Source organism: Saprolegnia diclina (assembly GCF_000281045.1).
Source record: "Saprolegnia diclina VS20 unplaced genomic scaffold supercont1.28, whole genome shotgun sequence".
Taxonomy (NCBI): Eukaryota; Oomycota; class Saprolegniomycetes; order Saprolegniales; family Saprolegniaceae; genus Saprolegnia; species Saprolegnia diclina.
This window is the reverse complement of record NW_008246095.1, coordinates 140,155-162,122: the sequence shown is the minus strand read 5'-3', so window position 1 is coordinate 162,122 and position 21,968 is coordinate 140,155. Positions and strand designations below refer to the sequence as shown.

At 59.0% G+C, this 21,968-nt stretch overlaps 3 protein-coding genes across 3 annotated transcripts; 2 read left to right on the top strand and 1 right to left on the bottom strand.

Moving 5' to 3' along the window:
* The first annotated feature begins 147 nt into the window (after positions 1–147).
* Positions 148–1,964, top strand: SDRG_08917 (hypothetical protein). Its single transcript, XM_008614819.1, has 5 exons — positions 148–899; positions 946–1,103; positions 1,150–1,350; positions 1,398–1,681; positions 1,734–1,964. Exons 1-5 carry the CDS (start codon positions 174–176, stop codon positions 1,928–1,930), a joined length of 1,566 nt encoding a protein of 521 aa, XP_008613041.1. The 5' UTR covers positions 148–173; the 3' UTR covers positions 1,931–1,964.
* Positions 1,965–2,736: 772 nt separating this feature from the next.
* Positions 2,737–4,662, top strand: SDRG_08916 (hypothetical protein). The gene is made up of 3 exons (XM_008614818.1): positions 2,737–3,213; positions 3,271–3,856; positions 3,906–4,662. Exons 1-3 carry the CDS (start codon positions 2,749–2,751, stop codon positions 4,583–4,585), a joined length of 1,731 nt encoding a protein of 576 aa, XP_008613040.1. The 5' UTR covers positions 2,737–2,748; the 3' UTR covers positions 4,586–4,662.
* SDRG_08915 (hypothetical protein) lies at positions 4,597–21,739 on the bottom strand. The gene is made up of 21 exons (XM_008614817.1): positions 20,217–21,739; positions 19,700–20,172; positions 18,059–19,654; positions 16,775–18,011; positions 15,511–16,725; positions 15,242–15,460; positions 12,441–15,193; positions 10,864–12,376; positions 10,669–10,812; positions 10,500–10,622; positions 9,926–10,455; positions 9,373–9,878; positions 9,031–9,320; positions 8,797–8,985; positions 8,472–8,746; positions 8,228–8,425; positions 8,028–8,181; positions 7,823–7,976; positions 7,006–7,772; positions 6,500–6,956; positions 4,597–6,454 (listed from the first exon to the last, which is right to left on the bottom strand). Exons 1-21 carry the CDS (start codon positions 21,294–21,296, stop codon positions 4,710–4,712), a joined length of 15,618 nt encoding a protein of 5,205 aa, XP_008613039.1. The 5' UTR covers positions 21,297–21,739; the 3' UTR covers positions 4,597–4,709.
* Between the last annotated feature and the right edge of the window lie 229 nt (positions 21,740–21,968).

Here is a 21,968-nt window from a genome sequence, read left to right as displayed (position 1 = left end):
GCCCATGGACCCGACGACGTCAGAAGATCCATATTGCAGCGTATCCGGCGCAGTCTCCCGCCTTGGACTTTGTATATGGCGCGAGTGCAATTTCGGCGCCAAGCGCTCGGTATCCGGATATGATCCGTGCCAACCAATCACGGCGTGGATAGTACAAGGCGGATAGAACCAAGATGGCGACCAAGCGGCCATTCGCAGCGCCGGCGCTGCCCAGCCGGCAGCAGCTCGAGACGCGGCTCGCCGAGAACGGCGCCGACCTCGCGACGTGCAAGAAGGACATTGCGGCGCTCGAGGTAGACATTGCCAAGCTCCAAGAATCGCTGCGCATCCAGCACGACTTGCTGGCCAAGAAGCAGTATGCGCGCGAAGACCTCGAGCTCCAGCGCGATAGCCTCGAGAAGCGCCTACAGCGGTTCCTCTTGTACGCAGAGAACCGCGCGACGCCCGTCATTGACGTGGACGCGCCACTGGACAAGAAGCTTCGGATCGTCAAGCCGCAATCACCGGCGGTGCGTGTGATTACGATCGCCGAGTCACCGCCGCCCCGCGAGAAGAAGCGCAAGATGTCGCCGCCACCGTCGACCTTTGAGTCGACACCGGCGCCGATCCTGCCCGAGATGCGCCCGCGGACACCGACAGTTGCCAATTTTCCTGACCAGTTTTGGTCGACAACCGAGGTCGCCAAGCTTCTCTCGCAGCCGCGCATGAACATGATTGCGGACGGCTGCTCGCGCAAGTTGCGCTGCTCGGCGTTCCATCCGACCAACCCCGACCTCTTCTCGACGTTTGCGGACGACGGCACGATGATGCTCTGGCAGTACCAGCCGCATTTCCGGGATCTCAAGCACCTTCTCCAAGTGCCACCGTCCATCTTTCGGCGCGCTGGCCACGCATGCGTCGTACGCGCATGCTCGTCCGCCGTGCCTCTCTCATGGCTGCCACTAGGAGGACTTTCGATGGTCGCCGGGCAATGGCAACAAGATTGCGCTCGGGTTTCAAAAGCCGCATGCGGACGCGGGCGAGATCTGCGTCGTCGAGTGGAACCAAGGCTTCACCAAGCCACCCGACCGCGTCTGGAACCGGTCGTCGTCGCTCGCGTCCAAGTATGATGCCGACAATCTGCCGGACGACTGACGGACGCTATGTTAGGGGTGTCTCGTGCATTGATTGGGTTGACGAAACACACATTGTGACGGGCGGCCCCAACCACAGCGTGGTCGTGTGGAAGTACACGGATGCGCCGGCGTCATCCGCCAACATGAAGACGCTCCACGCCGACCACCGAAGCGAGATCCGGTCGCTTTGCGTGCACCCGCACTCGCCGTCGGTGTATTCCGGCGCGCTCGACGGGTACGAGCTCCACCATCTCAGATCGTAGAGTGCGATGCGTCGTCTAGTCTTGTGATTGGGTACGATCTGCACCACCAGTCGACGACGACTGTGATTGAGAAGCGGCAGACCAATAACATTGCCAAGATCAACGCCGTGCTCGCGCACCCCAACCACCCGCATTTGCTCATGGTGTCGTGCGTGCATGCGACGCAGCAGAACATGCTGCTGCATGACCTCCGCATCAAGACGTCGAGCTCGCTCACAAGCATGCCGTCCATGGTGTGGTACAAGTCGACGGGCGACGCGCGCGCCATGAGCCAGTACACGACGCCGCGCTGGTCCACGGCCGGTAGGACACTCTGAATGCCATGTCGATGATGGATACTATGGTCAATTCGTAGGGATGCACGTGTCGTGTGGCAGCACGTCGGGCGATGTCCACATTTGGGACATTCGCGCGAGCAAGCGCGAGAACGTGCCGCACCAAACGCTGAGCATTCACCGCAAGCCCGTGCTCCACGCCAACTGGCACGCGACGCAAAACGTGCTCTTGAGCATTTCGAGCGACCGCAACATTGGCGTCGTTACCTTTACCTAACCCTTCTGCCACATTACCTAACCCTTCTGTCACATTTTTCTTTTTGTTTTTGGTTCCACGAGGTTACACTGATGTATCATCACCGAACACATGAAGGAAGGCGAGTCCACCCTTTGGGATTTGGGGACAAAACGCGGTGTGTGATTCTGATGACTGCCTTGACTTGCACATGCACGCGTTGATCGCCCCCCGGGACGGCTTGGCTCCGACGCTACCTTCCAGATGCAAATGTTTCGGTGGCAAACGAAGGTGAATGACAATATTGTTATATGTACAAAGTGAACTATGTCATCCTTTCTCTTGAACGTCAAACAAATATACAGAAATACATCGTCGACGCTACGACAGTGCGCTCGAAGTGAGCACCACCATGATGGATGATTCGACCTGTAGGCACACGACGGCCAACGCCACTGTCGCATGACGGGATCGCATCGATGCTATTAGAATACTAGGGTACTAGGACGCGGACTGTCCATGCAAGAAGCTTGCCACGGCGCTGAAAAATCCGGATGATATTCGTACGTGCTGGATCTCGGCGTCAAATGGGGACACCTAAAATAATGAGTTTGTCAACCAAGGAGATACGACAAGGTGCTGCATAGTACTCTCATAGTACCGCGGACGACAACGTATGCACGAGGAGGTGCGTCCGTGCGCGAATTATCGGCGCTCGGTGTCGTGCGCTATTGAGCCACCTTGGAGAAAGCGCGCGTGTTTTGAGAATATATATTCTGTTCGGGCAAGTCGTTCGAAGCTTCGAACTTCGACCGAAGTAATGCGACCAGTTGGAGCAGTTTATCAATTGTGAAGTTGCGATGCGCTGGTGGAGCCTCCTGCTGCTGGCGGCCGTCGTCGCCGACGCGGCCAAGCTCAACCCGATCATCGTGCGCGGCAACAAGATGTACGACTCGAAGACGGGCAAGCGCTTCTTCCTGCGTGGCATCACGTACGACTACGACGTGAGCGACGACCACTACGCGACGTGGAGCAAGGTCGCGATCGAGACGGCGCTCGCGCCCATCATGGGCTCGTTCAACACGTTTCGCCTCTACAACGTCAACCCGGACAAGACGTACGACCAGTTCATGGAGCACATGGAGGCCATTGGCGTCTACGTCATGATCTCGGCGTCGCCGGCCAATGTCGATTACTTTGGCGCGTACCGCTACTCGACGATTACCAAAGGGTGGGGCCCCGACGGCGCAGTCGTCGCCGGCGAGTCGCAGAAGGACCAGACCAAGACGTGCTACCCGGCGCTGCTCTTGTACTTTGGCAAGGCGGTGCGTCACTCTGCGACGTTATCCGCGGTCGATCGAACATTGCGTTTTGCTGTGTAGATCATCAAGGACTTTGCCAAGTACGACAACACGCTCGGTGTGATCGTCGCCAACGAAATCCTCCAGTACGACCTCACGGCCGCTGCGTGCGTCAAGCAGTATGTGGCCGACCTCAAGAACTGGATGCGTGTCAACGTCAAGCAGCTGCGTATTCTGCCGCTTGCGTACGCCGGCGCCGATTCCGCGCCGGACAAGGCCTCTGTGGGCATAACGGCCACGGCCCTTGCGCTCCAGCCCGATCAGTATACTGTCGTCAAGCTCATGGGCTTGCTCTGCGGCGACACGATGGTCAATGGTGTTATGCAGAGCAATATCGACATGTACCTCGTGAACGAGTACCGCTGGTGCAACGACGGCAAGTTTGCGACCTACGAAACCTTCCTCAAGATGGCGACCGGCATCCCGATCGTCATGGCATTTGGTGAAACCGGCTGCGACACGCAGAAGCCGCGCAAGTGGACCAACGTCCCGTACCTCTTTTCGAGTTCGACGGCGTCGCAAGGCTTCACCGATGTCTTTTCCGGCGGGTACGCGTACACCTTTGGGTCGGCGTCGTTGGGCACGACGGGGTACCCCCTCTTTTTGGGTACATCTGCACATGGTATCGCCATTTCCGAGTATTCATGGTGACGTAGGGGGTGGCACGGAGATTGTGAGCAAGCCAGGTACAACCGTGACCGTCGACTTTACAAACCTCGCTGCGATGTACAAGGCCAATCCCTCGGACGTGCAGACGGGCGGCTTCACCGCCGACACGATTTGCTCGTGGGAACCGCCCAAGCTGCCCGCGCCTGTGACGCCCCTTGCGGCCAAGGCGGGCTGGCTCGGCTCGTGCACGAACCCGTCGATCTTGCTCAAGCCGACCGACAAGTGGACGACCAACACGCGCCAGGGTGCCGTGTGCACCAAGGACGGCCAGACATGCGAAGTCACGATCTCGTCCAAGCTCGGCACGTCCGAGGAAGATTTGTGCGGCAAGGTGCTCGAGGTTGTGAGCGGCGGCGGCACGTGTACACCGACCTCCAACACGTGCGGCAAGTACGGCCAGTGCGTCGCGTCGGCGGACGGGAAGACGTCGTCGTGCCAGTGCCTCGGGTGCTGGTCGGGCCTCTCGTGCTCGGTCATTGACCAAAACAAGTGCAGCAAGCTCGCATCCGACCCGAATGCGCCCAAGTACATCTTTACAGGCGTCGGCATCTTCCTCGGCATCATGACGCTTGTGTTTGGCGGCCTCAGCGTTGTCGCGGGAAAGAAGTCCCAAGAGCTCAAGCAAGCCCAGCAGCGCGCAGCCAACCAAGCCACGGCGTCGCTCTAAGGACCCAATAATACAGGGTGATCTTGCATACAATATGCATATACTAAATGGTTTATATGTATGGCATTGGACGGACATCTTGGCGGTTTCGATGGATGCATTGTGTAGTGTATAGGGTTAGGTGCTAGGTCGACGGCTTGGCGTCGGACGGCGGCTGGAACGGGTTGGCAGTGCGTGGACCGCGCAACGGCTGCGTGCGGGCGGGCACCGTGCCCTCAAAGAGCGTCGTCGCCGCGCCTTCAAAGGCCGACTTGGCCATCTGCCCGGCACCGGTCTTTTCCACGAGCGCCTCGGCGACATCGGCCCGCCGGGGCTTGGCGTCCGACTCGTTGGTCAGTCGCTTGGCGCCTTCGGCCGCCGCGGTCATTGCGACGCCTTTTCGAGCCAGATCGTCCTTGGTCTTGGCCTCGTCGACAATCGCACCGGGTGCGAGCACGAGCGGTGGGCCTTGCAACACACCCGGGGTGGCTGTAGCCACAGGCGGTGCCCGCGCGCGGCGGGCGACAGGCGACGTGGTCGGTGGCACCAACGGGCCGCGCGGCGCCTTGGTCGTTGGAATTGCAAGCGGTGGGCCCTGAAGCCGCGATGTTGTCGGCGACGGCGGGGAGACCGGCCGCTGGGCGCTGGGTTCGGCCAAAGCGTCTTCGCCCAACGTAAGCATGCTGCTCTGCGTGACCAAGAGCTTGGTCGCGGGCCCGCGCACCACTGCCTTGGTCTTGCACGTCGCTCGGTGCGTCGCCAGCTCGCGCACCGGCAACACCGTGTTGCAGTCGGGACACGACGTGACGCGCAGGTCGCACTCCGAACGCTCGTGCTTTTCGCGCGCGTTGAGCGGCATTGACGCGCCGCAGCCGAGACGGCATGTGACGCTCCGCAGGGCGCACTCGGTCTCGAGGTGTGTTGTCATCTTGGTACGCAGCACCATCTTGCCGCATGCACACAAGAGAAGGCGGCACTGGCTCATCTCGTGGCTGCTGCGCGCCCGGAGTTGGATGTAAACGCCGCAGCCAGCGCGGCATTGCACGAGACGGTGCGAGCAGTCGTGCTCGCGATGATGCACATGCTCGTCGGGGAGCATGCTGGCACCGCATTCGCAGACGAACGATTCAACCAGAGGCACGGGCGTGGCCAGCTCGGCGGTCAATGCGGCGGCAACAACTACTGGATCGGCGGCGCGAATCGACGACGCGGCGTCGGACGTTGTGTCCTGGACGGTCGCTGCCAGTGCTGGCAGAGCAGCCATCGACGGTCCAGCCAAGAGCGGCTTGGTGGCGCTTGCTGTTGCACTGCTTGGTGCCGGTCGCGGAGAAACGTTGATGACCTTGGGCAAAGACTTGAAAGACGCCATGGGCGCCGTCGTGTCGTCGACGATCGGTGAAGGTTGCGGTACCGATTCGACAATGGTCGTGGCCGGTCTCGACGCGGCAGGCACCGTGATCGTGTCCGATACCACCGACACCCCCGCCGGCGTCACCACCGGTTCCGGTACCACGGGTGCCGGTACCGGTTCCGACACGATGGACGCCACCACTGGCTCCGATGCGACGGGTGGCACCTCCAGCACGAGCCGCGCACTTGGCGCCGGTGCCAATACGGGCGGCGCGTCGGCGCTCGCGAGTTGCGCCGAGGGGCCTTCGACAACCCCGACGGGAAGGAGGCGCGCCGCCTTCTTTTCGCGGAACTTGGCGACGCCAGCGATACCGACGGCGGCGGCCGCACCCACGGCAACGATCTCTGTCCCGAGGGCCTCAAAGAGCCCGGTATTGACAAGGAAGATGGATGCGACGAGCGGCAAGACACCGACGCGCAAGAAGATGTGGAGTGGGTCCGAGACGAGGTACGTCATGGCGAGACCCGTAAAGAGCGAGCCTAATCAAAGATGTCGCAACCGCATTTTAGAGAGAAGCGCCGTACCTATCCACATGCTAGCGACAACGTGCCCGACCGTGAACGAAAACTGGAGAATAAAGTAGGCTGTGAACGCATCGATGCCCGTGCACATGGCGTACAAGATGTAGTTGACAAACTCGGGGAAGATCGGCTTCTCGAGACGCTGCGGCGCTTTGCGCAAGAAGAGGTTGTACATGAGGCGCGCGCCAAACCGGAGCTTCTTGAGCTTCTCGCTTTCGTTGAGGTAGCGCTGGCGTTCGTGGAGCGGCATCGCGTCCACGAGCTTCTTCTCCTTTGCTTCTTGGTAGAGTTCAAACCGCTTTTTCCAGCGCGCAAGACCGTGGAGGCTGCCGAGGATTTCTGTCATTTGTTTCTTGGCCTCTTTGGTCTTGAGCTTGTGGTCGACGCGCGACTTGCGGCGCGCGTCTTGAAGCCGCCGCTGCGTCTCGGTCATATGGTGTCTTGTCTTTTGAATCACGACCTAGCGGCACAGAGCGGTTAGGGTCGACGAGACCCTCTCAAGAAGGTACCTGGACTTGGTTGTGGACCGACTGCAGCACCACCTTTTTATGGTCTTTGAGGGATCCATGGCGGAGCGACCCCGAGGCATCGCGCGGCGCCGCATACATGTTGGATCGAAAGTGCTGCAACCGGTCGCGGAGCTGCTTTTGTACCATGCGCCGCGTCATGACGAGCTGTTCACGCGTGCGCTGCATTTCGTGCTTGGCGTGGCGAAGGACGGCGTTCGTGTCGTCGGCAAAGCACTCGGCGCACTCGTAGCACTTGCGGCACCACGCGAGGATCGAGGCGACGCTCGCGAGCTCGTCGACTTCGGCGGTCGACGCGCGCGACGTCTCTTTCTTTTGCAGCTCGATCGCTTGCTGCAGAAGGTACCCGAGCTTGGAGCGCGTCGACGACACAATCGCGGTCGGTTCAAACTTGTTGAGACGACCGTACACGTCGGCATGGGGCGACCACAGCGCCAAGAGCTTGTCGACTGCACTTTCGACACTCAGAAGGCTCGGGTCGTCCTCGACGGGTACGTTGGCCGGCGATCCGGTCGCCGGCAAGACCACCTTGGGCTTGGAAAAGAACGAAAAGTGGGACCGTGACGTGTTTTTCGGCACGAGTTCGACGGTGATGTCGTCGAGCGGCTCGGGTTCGCGCACTTCTCGGTTGTTCAAAATCAAGTAGAGCGACTGCGACACGATGCTGGCAAGCGACGTGAGGTTCGGATCGCGCTCGAGACGCGCGAGCATCCGCGCGTATGCGCCATGCGGCACGGCATTGAGAAGCCCTAGGAGTAATGTGGAGTGTGCTATACAGTGCGACATTGCCCTTTCGTACCTTGGAGGTCCATGCAAAGCATGTCGTACTTTGAGTATTGCACGGGCTTGCCGTACGCGTCGACTTCGACCTCGACGATGTGGTCGTCATCTTCGATCTCGTACCGCACCGTGTAGTCGTGCATTTTGCCGGCTTTGCGAAAGAGAATGACAAACTAGACAACCTCTTATAATGACGACAAGCATATCGTGACAAAAGAGCGTACCGCGAGGGTCACGGGCATCATGCACACGGATGAGACGAGGCCGCTGACGATGACCGTGCCAATGTTCGGGTCCATTTGTCGCAACTTGTACAAGAGTGCGTTGATAAACATCTGACTCATCGTGACGGTAAAGATGATCATGGCGCGTTGCGGTCTACAAACCACCGTTTGAACGTTGGACTATCTCAAAAGGCTCGTACCGCGTAAACGTTTCGTCGTATTGCATGATGGTCGAGAGAATACGGTGGTTGGCTTTCAAGCCATCCCAAAACCCAGAGAGGAGCGCCCGGGCTTTCTCGCGTCGCGTCTTGGCCGCGACGACTTTTGGCAGCTCAAAGAGGCTGCGCAAGTCGATGTGCTTGGGCTCGTTGCTCTTGGTGAGCGCGTACTTTAGCCGTCTACATGCAACATGAGAAAATGTGGATGCGACGCGACGGGTTGTACTTGGCGCGGTCGTCTCGGTCCCACTTCAGGCAAAAGAGGAGACTCACACCATAGAGGATTATCATGACCCCCATCGTGATGACGACACCAATGTTCTGCACGACGTCTTCAACGGTCGTTTGGTGCTCGATCACCGAGAAGAAGTTGTCCTCGACCGCTTGAAGCGCCATGTCGACTTGCGTACTAAAGTCCGTCAAGTGATCGCAGACGCACAGCATGTAATTGTCGTCCGGATCGGGGAGCTGTTTGCAGCCGGCAGTCGACCACGCGCCCGCCTACAGTGACATTCATCGTATCGTCTTCGGAACACGAAGCGTCGACGCACCGCCGAGTCCCAATATTGGCACTTGGGTGTCGGAATGTACTGCGGACACGTGTACTGCACCGTGTAGTTGGCCGACCCGTTGCACGCTACGAGCTTGTACAGCTGCTGCTCAACGCTGCACGTAATGTTGAAGTGAACCGGTGGCCCCGCTGCACACGACACATTCCCGCTTGTCGGCGCACCCGGGACCTAAGGCGTATGAGCGCACGAAACAGCCACATTTGATGGACGGACAGGATACTGCGCCAGCTTGCGCATGCGAATCGAAATGCCGCTCGTGAGGTTGGCGACCGCAAGCGGCGTGCTCGAGTAGTCGCAGAGCAGCTTGAGACCAATGATGCCCGAGTTGATGTTGGAGCTCGCATTCGCATATTGGTAGACATTTTGCGCGAGGAACGTGGCGTGCGTGTCGACGGCCTGCGCGCACGCCGACGACGCGGGCAAGTTGGTCGGCAGCGTGAACGTTTGCTTGGAGTAGTTGGCCTGGACTTGACTTGCGGAGAGGGGGAGCTCCAGCGCACCATCTATACACTCCATGTTCAGCAACAAGGACATGATTATAGGGTGGAAGCGTACTCAAGTTGGCGGGGTCGTGCCGCTGTAGCACCATCTTGACGTTCTTCGAGTTCATCTGCACAGCTTCTTCGCCCGGTACGATGCCGTTGAGCATGGCAGAGGCCAGGAGACCGACTGTGGATTGAACCTTGATCGCCTTGGCTGCCGCGTCCGCAGAGCTGTTGGTCGCGCCCGTGAGACGTCGGCGACTCGACGTTGTCGTGCTCGAGGCGTCGAGAAGATTGGAGATGGAGCTACCGACGGCGGTTGTCGCAGCGGTAGATAGCTGCACCTGCGACGACGCCGAGAGAACACTCGCAACCAAGTCGAGGGCCTGAGTCTGCTGCGTTGGGCTCAAAAGCCCCGAGTTGGCCGTGATGGACTGCACCGCCGACGTCTGCTGCTCGACGGCCTTGGCGGTGGGCTCAATGGTCGATGCAGCAGATGTCATGGCGGTCAACAGGTTCCCAAGCATAGCTTGCTTCTGGTCATAGTCGGCTTGGGACGTTGCACAGTCCGTGTTGTACCTAGACGAGCCAACTACATACCTACGGACAACATTACGCGCTCGTACCACGACGTATCGCAGGTGCATGTGGCCGTGCAGTCGATGTTCGTCACTGGACATCTCGGAGGGTTGAGGACACATGTACCGTGGCCAGAGCACACGGCCGATGTCGACGACGACGGGCACGATTTCAACACCAACACAGTCGGCGCCGGCGTCGCACCAGGGGCCACTGATGCCGTTGGCGCCGGGGTGGTCGTGCTTCCGCTGCTGCCCGAGCCAGTGGATGACGTCGTCGTGGGCTTGAGCATGGATGCAAGCATGCCAACGAGGTTAACGACTTGACCGGGGTCGGTGCTCGCGGCCGACGACGCGAGCAGCGAGCTTTGGTCTGACAGCGCCGTCTGTTGCGCCGCGGCCGACCCCGTCGGTGCCGCGACGACGATCTCGCTGTACACTTTGGTTGCATACCCATATGCATCGGCCACATAAGCAACGATCGTGATCGTCGAGTTGGCGCCGCCGCCGAGCGGAAAGACGGTGGTGAACGATGTGCTGAGCGCGTAGTCGCCGAGCGCAATCTCGGTCGCACCCGCCTACATCCAATGTTGCATTCGGTTTGCACTGTAATTGGACGTACGGAAGCGGGGCCGACAATGTACTTGAAAGCATACGTCAACGGCAAATCCACATCGACCCAGTTGAGACTCGACAAGGCAAAGGACGTGGCGAGCGTCGTGCCTGACGTCGGCGACGACAAGAGCTACGCCCACTTCTAAATACACAAACCTCGAAACGAAACTACGTACGAGGCCGCTCGTCGGTGGCTCGTTGATTTGAACGCTGATGGTCGCATTGCTCGATTGACCAAACTTGTCGGTGCCTGTGAGGACAAAAACATATGTCTTGCCCGCCGTGAGCGTATTGGGTAGCAGTAGCATCGTCAATGACGTCTACGCATTCCACATAATAAAGTAAGCGGCATCCTCCGATATGGAGGTTACCCGCGCAAACCCAAATGCAGCCGTGGCGAACGTCGTGTCGCCCTGGACCGACCAAAGAGCCGTGGGGCTGGTGTCGATTGCACTTGTGACGGCACCATTCAGGACGATCTTGGTGTCGGGGTTGTACTTGAGCTGCGACAGCGGTGCCACCGTCGTCTTCGGCGGACTTCCCAACAGCACCGTGTATGTCGTCGATGCTTGTGCGCTGCGTTGCGTTGCTGGATCGTAGACCGTCAGGAGAATGCGAATCGTGGTCGTTGGCGGCAGATTGGCTTTGGCGACCGCCGTCGTCGACCCGTTGGTGATGGCGACGTTGCCGCAGCTTACGGCGCCCGTCGTAGCGTCGACGCACTGCCACGCATACAGGAGCGCCGTCGTCGAAGCGTCGGGGTCGTTGGACGAGGTGCCGCTGAGCACGAGGTCTTCTTGGTTGCCGACAGTGCGAAATCCATTTGAGATGACAGCGACCAAAGCCGACGGGACGACTTGCAGCGTCACAGACGCCGAGTTGATTTGCGCTGGCTGACCGAAAACTCCCACGAGCACCTGGACGGTATACGTTCCGTACGCGATTGTCCGTAGCGGTAACCGCAGCTGCCGCGGGTTGCGACTCGTCGAGCTGACAACTGTTACGACACCGGACGACTGGATCATGGACCATTGAAAGCTCAGCGCAATGCTCGAAACGTCCGTATTGCCGCATGTTGCGGGGGTGGCGACGCTGTTGAGCGCTAGAGTCGACGACTTAGTCAACGAGACTGTGCTCGGACCGTCAATCGACACGACAGGCAGCGGCGTGCTCGCTTTTGTCACGACGATGGACCCGGACGTTCCGGACGCACCAAAAAAGTTGGTGATTGTCAGCGAAAACGTATACGTCCCGCCAGCGATGAACGTACTCGCTGGTAGCGACACGGTTTGGGCCGTCGTCCCGAGCGCCAAGAGGGTTGTCGCAATGTCGGGCGCGTTGGCGATGGTCCAGACCCACGCCATTGCGCGCCCGCCGCCCCCAGACGACGACCGCCCATCAAGTACGAGATCGTCGCACGACCCGAGATTTTGCGGCCCTGTGACGCTGACTTTGGGCACGGGCGGGTTGGCAGGTGTTTGAATCGCAATGTACGAGGTCGGCATGGTCAACGTCGACGTGGCAGTCGCTTTTAGCCCGGCGATGACTTGGCTCTTATCGCCCGGCAGCACGGTCGGGGACTTTCCCAGAAGGATGCGCACGGAGCTCTTGGACGTCCATCCGCACGTCGGAACGTCGCCGTAGAACCCTGTCGTGAAGACGAGCAGCCTCGTGCAGACAAAACTCGCCGGCGTCGGGAACGACGAGAGGTCCACGTCCCGCGAAAACGTCAAGAGGATGTCGGCCCCCGTGTTGCCAAACTGGGCCGACTGAAGCGACGGCGGCGGTGTCGTATCGGACGTCACAAGCAGCGAGACACCGACGGTAAAATTCTGCAGCGCCGCGTACTTGGTATCGTTGGTCACAACCGTATGCACAATGGATCTACAAAGAAGCCATGAGTCACCGACTTTGTATGTGCTTGGTAGACAAAACATAAAGGACGTACGCTGGGACTGTGCCAATGATGTTGGACACTTTTGACGCGTTGGCAACGACGGTTTGCGGCACGTTCCAGTTGTCTTGTGTAAACACCAAGAGCGGTGGCGTCGTTCGGAGGTTCGAGACGTTGGACGTCATAAAGATATCGACCTCGTCAAACGGCTTGGACGTCAGTGCAACCGTATACGAGTCGGGAAACCCGCCCTCGGCGACTGTGAGCTGCACCTTATTGTTGAGCATCGTGCCGCGCAATGCAAACCCAGACGTGTCCTTGTTCACCAGCACAAGCGACGTGTTGGGCAGTGGCACTTGCTGGTAGTAGACATCGGTTGTGTTGATGACCATGGCGCAGTTGACAAAGTTGTTGCCATTGTCCATAAAGTCGCGCGTACTCCGCAACAGCCATTGCAGAGTCGTGTTTGTCGTCGCGACAAGTGGCACCGGCACGACAAGGCGTGACGTGTCATTGCATGCAAGCGAAATCGTCACGGGTGCGACGGGCGGGCTGTTGACCGCGACGGTAAAGAGCACCGACGTGCCTTGGTCCATCGACGTGGCGTTGGCCGAGACGCGGATACCAGCAATGTAAAGCGTCGATCGTTGCACCGTTGTCGCGTTTGTTCTGGAGACAGCGACACGGTCCGTACTGTGGAGTCCGATGACGTAGACACCGCCATGCGCCGTCGTGGGCTGGACGCTCACTTCGCCCGAGACCGGTAGCGTGAAAAAATCCAGCGTGATATTACTCAGTGACGCGTTGCGCGTCAAGAGCGTTTGGTTGGCCCAGACGTTGAGTGCGCCCGCCCGCGCGACCAAGTTGAGCGTCCACTCGTCGATGCCGCTTGACCGATTTACGACGAGTGCCGATATGTTGATAGGCACCGTGACCCATGTCCCCATGACACCGTACTGTGATTGGTTGACGACCAGCAGTGGCGGGTACGCGACCGGCAGCACCGAAATGTTGAGCAACTGGCTGTTGCTGGCCTTGTCCCGGGGACTCGCCATCGACTGTTGTGCGAGCGCCGTCACGTTGAGCTGGAGCGAGCCAAACCAGTACTTGGCGAGCGAGAGTGTCACGTTCGCCCCCGACGGAAGAAACGATAGCGTCCCGCCGCGAAATTGCAGCGTTAGCGCGGCTTCCATCGGTGATGACGCGACCGAGATCGAAATGTTTTCGGTTGTCGAGAGGGCAGTCGCCGTTGCCATCAGTTGCAGCACGTCCGACTCACGCAGCGTCGTCGCACTCGGTCGCACAACGAGTATCGGTACGTGCGCAACCGGGACCACAGTGACGTTCCAACTTTGGATGACAAGTTGCGAGTCGTTGTTGAGTGTCTCGGTGTTTTGAACCGAGAGCTGCATCGGAAGCAAGCCAAAGACGCCGCGCACGACTGGCAGCGACACGGTCGTCAGTGGTAGGACATTGGCAGGCAACGTCGACGGAAACACCACCGGGCCAGTCTTTGGCAGCGCCAGCACTGTGCCGTTGATTGACACGTTGCTCAGTTGGGAGTTGCTGACGCTCAACCGGATTTGCAGCACTTGCGTCGGCACCGCGTACGCGGTCGTGGCGGTGATCGCAAAACCAACCGGGTCGGCCTCGTACACAGCCCACGGACCGTAGCCGTCGATGGGCGACGGCAGCTGCAGCGCCACGGTGGGCACTTGGGCGGCGGGCGTAATGCGCACCGCGACGGCTACGACGCGGGACGATTGTGACGTCGTTTGTAGCGAGACGCCCGTGGCTTGGTGCAAACTCGCGGTCGTCGCACCGAGAAGCGTCGTCATAGCCCCGTACATGTACGGATTCGTCCATACTTGGGGCGGTGGCAGCACTACGTAGCTGCCAATATAGTCGCTCGGTACAGCACGGCTTGAAAGCAAACGCGGCGCGTCCGAACCAATCTCCAGCTCGGACAGGTCCGTCACGGAGACAGTTGGCACGAACGCGAGCCAAGTCTCGGACCCGTTGAACGTGATCGAGCTCTGAAGCGACCGTGTCACCGATGCAATCGTCGTGATAGTCCCGGTGCTCGAGATGTTGCCGTTTCCAGATGTATTCCACGCGCTGGAAACATTGGAAAGACTGGTGGCGTTGAGAAGACTCGATGCGTTGAGGGCGTTGTTGACGACTGACGGGCTTGAAAACTGCGACGACAGTGCATACGTCCACGCAACCGCCGGAGGGGCGGCGCGAGGAGCAATGACGAGGTCAATCATGGTTTCCACGGACGCCGTCGACACGAGACCGCTCGTATCTGTCAGCAACACTGCAACGCTGAACGTGCCGACGTAATTTGGCGCAAGTACAAAGCGCACAGTCGTCGTGGTGAATGGGATGTCAAACGTCTGGAACGTTCCGTTGACGCGCATGGGCACCGAAGCCTGTGACGGAACGCTACAGGCGGCGACTGGCACAGACACGGGCATGGTCATTGAGAGCGCCAGTACATCGACGCCGTTGGATGGACTGGGTACGTCCGAGACGACGTCGAGATAAACCGTCGTCGCGTTGACGATGACGGCCGACACGAGAAGCAATCGTGGGGGCAACGCCACGGGTTGCGCGTGCACGCGGACAGGTGCAACGCCCAGTGCTAGTGACGCATCCACGCCGACAAGTGCGACCGTGAAGAAGCCTGCAAAGCCCGGTCGACTTTGGACATACAGCTGCGTCAGGGGTTGCGGCAGCGTGTAACTTGGAATGCTCGAGTTGCCCCACGCTGTTCGCGGCAGCACAAGGCCATTAGCCACCACCTACACGTATCACGTATGCGCATGTTTCAACCATGTTGCAACAAATACCTTGCCAAGATAGCGCTGCTCCAAATCCAAGAGCACCAAGTCCGAGACATTCGATGTGACAGGAACCTCAATAAAGTCGGTGGCTCTGCCCTCGACAGACGGTGCGACCACCAACTTGGTGGCATCCAGCGTCGATGCAAAGGCGACGACCGACAAGTACGACCGATTGCTCGCCATGAGACCTAGCGCGGGCACGACGCTGAACGCGTCGAGTGTCACCTACAACAAGGAGTGAGTACTAAATGTTTCCGTCTAATGGAGAGAGATACCGAAAAGTGACCATCGTAGTAGCTCTGCACCGAAAGCGTCATGGACCCTGACGTCAGGGCGCTCGACTCATTGATCTGATAGAGCAGCGTCGTCGCATTCACCGCTCGAGGCACTTGCAACTGGCCGTTCCAGCGTACATCGGTCACAAGGAACCGCGGTACGCCCACCTGAAGGAACACGACGTTTTCGACGTCGACATGCGCCATGGACACGGCGACGTTCGTCGTAACATTCGTGTGCGATGTCGGCACAAACAGCACCGATGGCGAGGCGTACAAGAGCGGTAGCATCGGGAGAGGGTTGATCTGGACAAGCACCTGCGTCGCCAACGTTGCATTCCAGACATTTGTCGCAGTCGTCGCGGTCGGGAACGAGAACAGGCGCAGTAGGACGTCGCCCGACGTCGGGAATGTCGTCAAGACAAACGCCCCGCGAATCCCAGACGCGCCGCCGTACACATACGTTCGGTTCCCAAGCTGCGCCGTCGTACCAAGCAGCATCGATGCGTTTTGAAAAGCGACCCGTTGAATGACCGCGAGCGGCGCTTCGAGGATGAGCGTCGCGTTCGCGGTGGCCAGCGACGCTGCCAAAACGATCGGCTGACCTTCGGGCACCTCGATGTACGCTTGAGGCAGCGTGAGAGCCGGCGGTGTCGAGTTCAATTCGACGACAAACGTCGTGTTGGTCGTCACCGTGCTGTTGGGAAACAATATGGACCTCGACTGCGCCACGAGCGTGCAGTTGAAGCGCATCGTCGTCACATTGGTCGCCCACACGAGTTCAAGCCCCCACGGAGCGATGCGCGGGAGCCACGCCAGGGAATATACGTCCACGGCCGTTGCATTGGCCAATGCCCCTTTGGTCATGTTGGTCCGCGTGTAATTCTGGGACACGATGACGCGTTGGAGTGTATTCGACGGGCACACAATCGCCGCCGTGAGGAGCTGCAAGCGGAACGGATCCCGCACGTCAAGGGCAAACACCTTGACGGCAGAGATTGCTTGGACGCTCGAGACGAGGCTGGTGTGGGACACCGATACGTTGGGGTAGGCAGCAATGCCGCGCACCATGAGAGTCCCAGCCGACGACGTGGCCGTGCACTGCGAGGCGATATTGTCGCAGCAGGTTTGCAGCATCGAGCTGTTCCACGCCTGCTCCATGCAGTCGCGTGGCGCCTCCAGGATGGAGTGGATCGTGAGCACTGAAAAATTGACCTACAAGACAATCATTTAGTGCGAGGTTGACGACCAGCCGGCTACGTACGGGTCCTGCATAGTCCAAATACGGTGTCAGCACCAGAGAAAAGTTGCGCGCGGCGCCAAACGTGCTTGCAAGTGGGCATGCGGTAACATTGGGCCCGACGACGACGCACGGTACGGACGTGTTCGTCACAGCGTCCTTCACAGCGTCAATTCCAAAGTTGGAAAATACCAACATCGACTTGGAGACTTCCGTATACCCGAGGGGCTCAACCCGCGCGACTTGAATGCTTAGAATACTTGACGTGTTTTGTACCATGGCTGGGACGCCCAGCGTGACGTTGGGTGTCGATACGACAGGGACGACGGTCACATTGAGCGATGCGACCGAAATGGCCGAGGTCCCAAACGCAGTGCTCGTTGCTTGAAAGGTCCAGACGATAGGTCCCCCAAAGTAGCGAAGCGGCGTCACGACAAGCTCATTGGCGGGGAGCTGGATGTTGTAGGCAACCGGAGACGCGATTAGCGTACGCGTAACATTCTGAAGCGCTTGGGACGTTGTCATGAGGACACGGAGCGCGCCCACGGCACTGTCTTGGTGCTGGAGCGATGTTTGCAGCTGAATGGACGCCATGTCGGTGGCATACATGCTACTGACAGACGATACTTCGAGCAGTGGTGGCAGCGCGCGCAGCCATGTCACGTTGAGCTCCTGCGCATCGAATGCAACGTCCCCGCCATTTTGAACGAGCGCGGTCAACGTCAATAACACCGAGCCCACATATCCGAGGGGTGCTAGCACTTGAAGCGTCACGTCGACGGCCGCCCATGGACGCATGGAAATGATGCCAGCGTTGTCTGCCGTGAACCACAAGTCGTTGCGACCAATTGCTGTGATGACCGGTGGACTGCTCACGATGTGATATGTCACCAAGGTGCCAGGTGGCGCCGGTGCATACGCGACCAGCGTCACGGGCTGCTCGTACGAAGCGACGACGGCATTGGTCGACAATCGCACATGGGGGGCGATGGGCATTGACTTGACTACGACGGTAATGGCCACCGGGTACTGCGCGGCAAGCGTGCCGATGTCCAGAAGGAGTGCCGTGCGTCCGACATAGCTCGGAGTGAACGCAATGGTCAGCTGCGAGAGATTGGCGCATGGAATTCCGGAAGCTTGGGCAAACTTCGGCGGAAGCTGGCTCGTGCGCGTCGCGTTGACGACGACCCCGTCCGTCAAGATGCGCTGGACGTCCGAGGTATACCACTGGAACGCGCACGACGTAGCGTTTGGCAGCGCCCTATTTGCATGCATAAACTTTGAAATATCAATGATTTGCTGTCATACGAAATCAAGTCGGGCAGCGAAAGTACGAGCGAGCGGTTGACCACGGTAGTAAAGGACAAGGACTGCACAGGCATGACGGGAACATGCACGCTAGGTTGCCATGCAGTAGTCCAGTTGATACTTTGCGTAGCCAGCATCTGACGGGGGTCCGTGCCAAGACCAAGGTCGACCGACGTCGTCATCGAGTGCAGCGTGCAGTCGACAACACTGACCGTCGGTTGACTCGGAGCATAGACCCACTGCAGCGTCGTGTTCAGGTTGAGCGTTCCCAGCCGAACCGAACCAAAGAATGGCATCCATAAGCCACCTGAATAGGCGACGATACGGCCGGTGCACGACAGGTACAACTGCGTCGTCTGTGACGTGTCGCCACCAATCGTGACGTGGAGCGTTGCCCGCGAGTAGTTGCCAAAGTCGACGACGCCATCGGTCGCCAAGTCCAGTGCCGGTGCGACCGCGACTGGGTGTACGACCACACGTATCGTATGCGTCGCCGTCTGGTTTTGAAGTGCGACAACTTGTCCAAATTGGGTGTCAACGCCTTCGTACTCGATAAGCCATGTAATCGAGAGAATGCCGGAAAACTGAGCCCGTGGCAGCAGCCCAATGGACGTGCTGTCGAGGAGCGTAGCATTGTCAAACTCGACTCGCTGGATGTTGCCATCGAGCGGCGTCACATAACGCAACGCCACGACGCGATATCGAATGTCGTTGACTGTGCGGTTGGTCACGCTCAGAATCGAACCCAGCGCCAGTTGCAGCCACGTATTTTCATCCGTGCTCGCGTTGGCTGCGGTCGGCGACAGCCGAAAGGATGCTGGGTTGGCTAGCCACCGTAGGTCCTTCCTCACGCTGAGCGCTGGGCCATGGTCGCAGAGCGCTGACACTTGGAATGGCACGACGCCTGAGAAATTCGAGGCGAGAGGAGGCCACGCGACGACCTGAATCGCGGTGCCTATGTTGAGTACCGCCGTGTCTTGAACCGATCGTCCGTTCACAAGGTACGCCAGCGTCGTAGGCTCAAAATGGACCACTGCTTTGGCGCATTCGAGCGTCAAGTTGATCGAGTTGGGCTGATCGTAGGCGGTAATGTTGGCCGCTTGTACGCGGACGAGGTTGGGTGCGAGGGATGGCACACCTGCGACCGCTAGCACCACCCGCACCGGCGCTACAATGCGCGGCACGACGCTGGCAAAGCCGTAGTGGATCTCCATGTCAAGGACAATGGCACTCGACGCGTTGCTTGGAATAAGCGACAGCACCGGTGCGTCTGCGTCCCGAGACGTGTACACTACGTACGGGCTCGTCGGTCGCGTCCAATTTCCGCTGTCCAATCGTAGCCAATCAATATTGGCAGTCACGAGGGTGTACGCATACAGCGCGGAGGCTATTGCCGACGTTGCATACGGCAACGGCAGTTGCGCATGCGTTTGATGCAAAAGGGCAGGCGCATCGAGGGTCCAGATTTCACCACCAAACGTGGTCATCGACACGATGCTTGCTGGCACCACAATCGGTGTATCACTCGGTGCAAAGTCGATGGCGAAACGATGAAACACCGATGCCCGGGACGTTGTGTTGGTCGTTGCAATGGCGCTACGTACAGGAATGAGTCGTCACGGGGTAGCCATGACACCGCACCGAATTTCGAGGCAGAAACTGCTTCGCCCACTGAAGTTGCCGACGGCCGCGACGCGGAAGTCTGCCGACCATGCTTGGATTGATTGGCGGAAACTAGTGCCAAACGGGATCCCGTAGCGGAGCAGCGTTTCGTTCTGGTGCGTTTCTAGAGCATCATTGGACGCATTTTGCACAAGCAGCATCGGGGTGTCGGTCCACAAAAGCGCCGTCAATGTATCGGAGCCGTCCAGAATCGGTGACGCAATCTGAACCGTGACGTCAGCGACGTCGCCCGAGGCAACAACGGCGGGCGACCGGACAAAGTCGATCACCGGTTGTTGCGCCACTTGGAGTACGTCGAGTTGTATGGGTTGCATCAGAATGCGTGGGCGAATCGACTCGTCGGCGCCGTAAAACGTAAAGTTGAGGGTCACGTCAATCGAGCCGTACCGGTACGGAAGCACGTGCAACTGGACAGCATCGTCGCTCATGATCTATTTTAGCGTGAGATCCAGACATAGTTCGGCCTCTCTAGCACCTCAGACATGGAGACGTTTACAGACACCGCAAGCACTTTGGATGCGCGAACCGCGGTGATGCTTTGCGAAATGTCGAAGAGCGTGTTGACGGAGGCGTTTTGCACCGTTTGGTTGACGCCATACTGGAGTGACATGCCCGTAAGATTGTACGCTTGCGTCCAGTACGTGCCGGTCAACATCGGTTGCGTCAGTATCGCGATCCAGGCCACACTCGTATCGACATTTTCGAGCGTCGTCACGGTCCATAGCGGCGCAACTTCGACAAGCGGGACTTGATTGTAGTGCCACTGCACCGTTTGTTGATACACCCACTCGGCGGTCACGCTGGCGTTGGCCGCCAAGAACGACACGAGCCGAAGCGCCAGTGGTACATGGCCCGCAAAATCGGGAGCCATTTGCACGGCGACAGATAGCGACACAAGATGGCGATCCGCAACAGTGCCCGACGGAAGCACTACCACCGGTAGCGTCCAGCGCCATGCAGTGGCACTTGTCATATTGGCATAATGGTACTCTGCCGGAAACTGCGAGATGGTTTCAAGTGCCACGACTTGGGCGGCAACGAGCGACGAGGCCATGGTCGCGTTGAGCACTTCAATCTCAATCGCAAATGCTGTCGTTGTCGACAGGGGCACATTGACCATGGTAACGACGGCTACGTCACCAAACGTCACCGATGTGTTGCAAGTGACGACTTGGGGCATGGGCGGCACAGGCAGCGGCGTCACGTCCACAATGACCAGGTACGGATCAATGACGGTGCGCTGCCCGCGCTGCGAGCAAATGCGAATTTCGAATTCCAACCGGCCTGTAAAATACGTGGGTGGCTGGACGTGTACGAGCAACGTCGGCGAGAGACTGACAGGATCCAACGCCACCGCACTCGCGCGATTGATTTGCAGCGGCACGTCGCGTGGTACGACCAATACCCACTGCGTGGCGTTGAGCGCACCGAGATGGGTCAAGTTGAATGTAGCCGCTTTGCCCTGAAGACACGCGACGGCCATGGACGGCCAAATGACTGCCGTATACACGATCGGCGACGTATCAGGTTGAAACACGAAGGTGTCAATCGCCATTGCGCGCGCTTGGGAGCCTGGCACAGATGCGTTCGTGACGACCAGTTGGAGTGGCACAGGGAGACCACTTGGTGTGGCTTCAAACACCGTCAGCGTAGGTGACGCTGTACCAATGTCGTAGCGACCGAAACCATTGAGAGTGGGGACGAAGTTGCCGATACTGGGGGGTTGGGTGGCCTCGTACAAGAGCGTCGTTGCATTCACAAGGATGTCCAGATCCAGCGACGACGAAGCCGCCGGATTCGCCAGCGCAATGGTAGCAGGTTGCCCGTATGCAATGGCGCTGCGTGGACCATAGACCACAGGTAACGTAAGCGTTGGGAGCCGAGTGACTTCAATGATGCGGATTGTGTACTGGATCACACACTGGATCGGACGTGCCAGAGGTCGCGGCTGCGTCACAACCAAAGTCACTGCCGTTCGCCCCGAGAAATCAAGCACGGGAGCCAAAACGACGTCGTTCTCGCCCAACAAGATGACGATATCGCACGGCATCCATGCGCCCCGGATCCACGCACCTGTAACTCCTTCGTTCGAACCATCACACTTGAAGTTGACCGATGCGTTCGCGTCTACCGTCACGCCAGCGGTGGTAAAAGCGTCGTTGATATCGGCCTTCCAATCACGGAATATCAGTTCGTTTTGGTATGACTCGAGCCACCGGAACGTCGC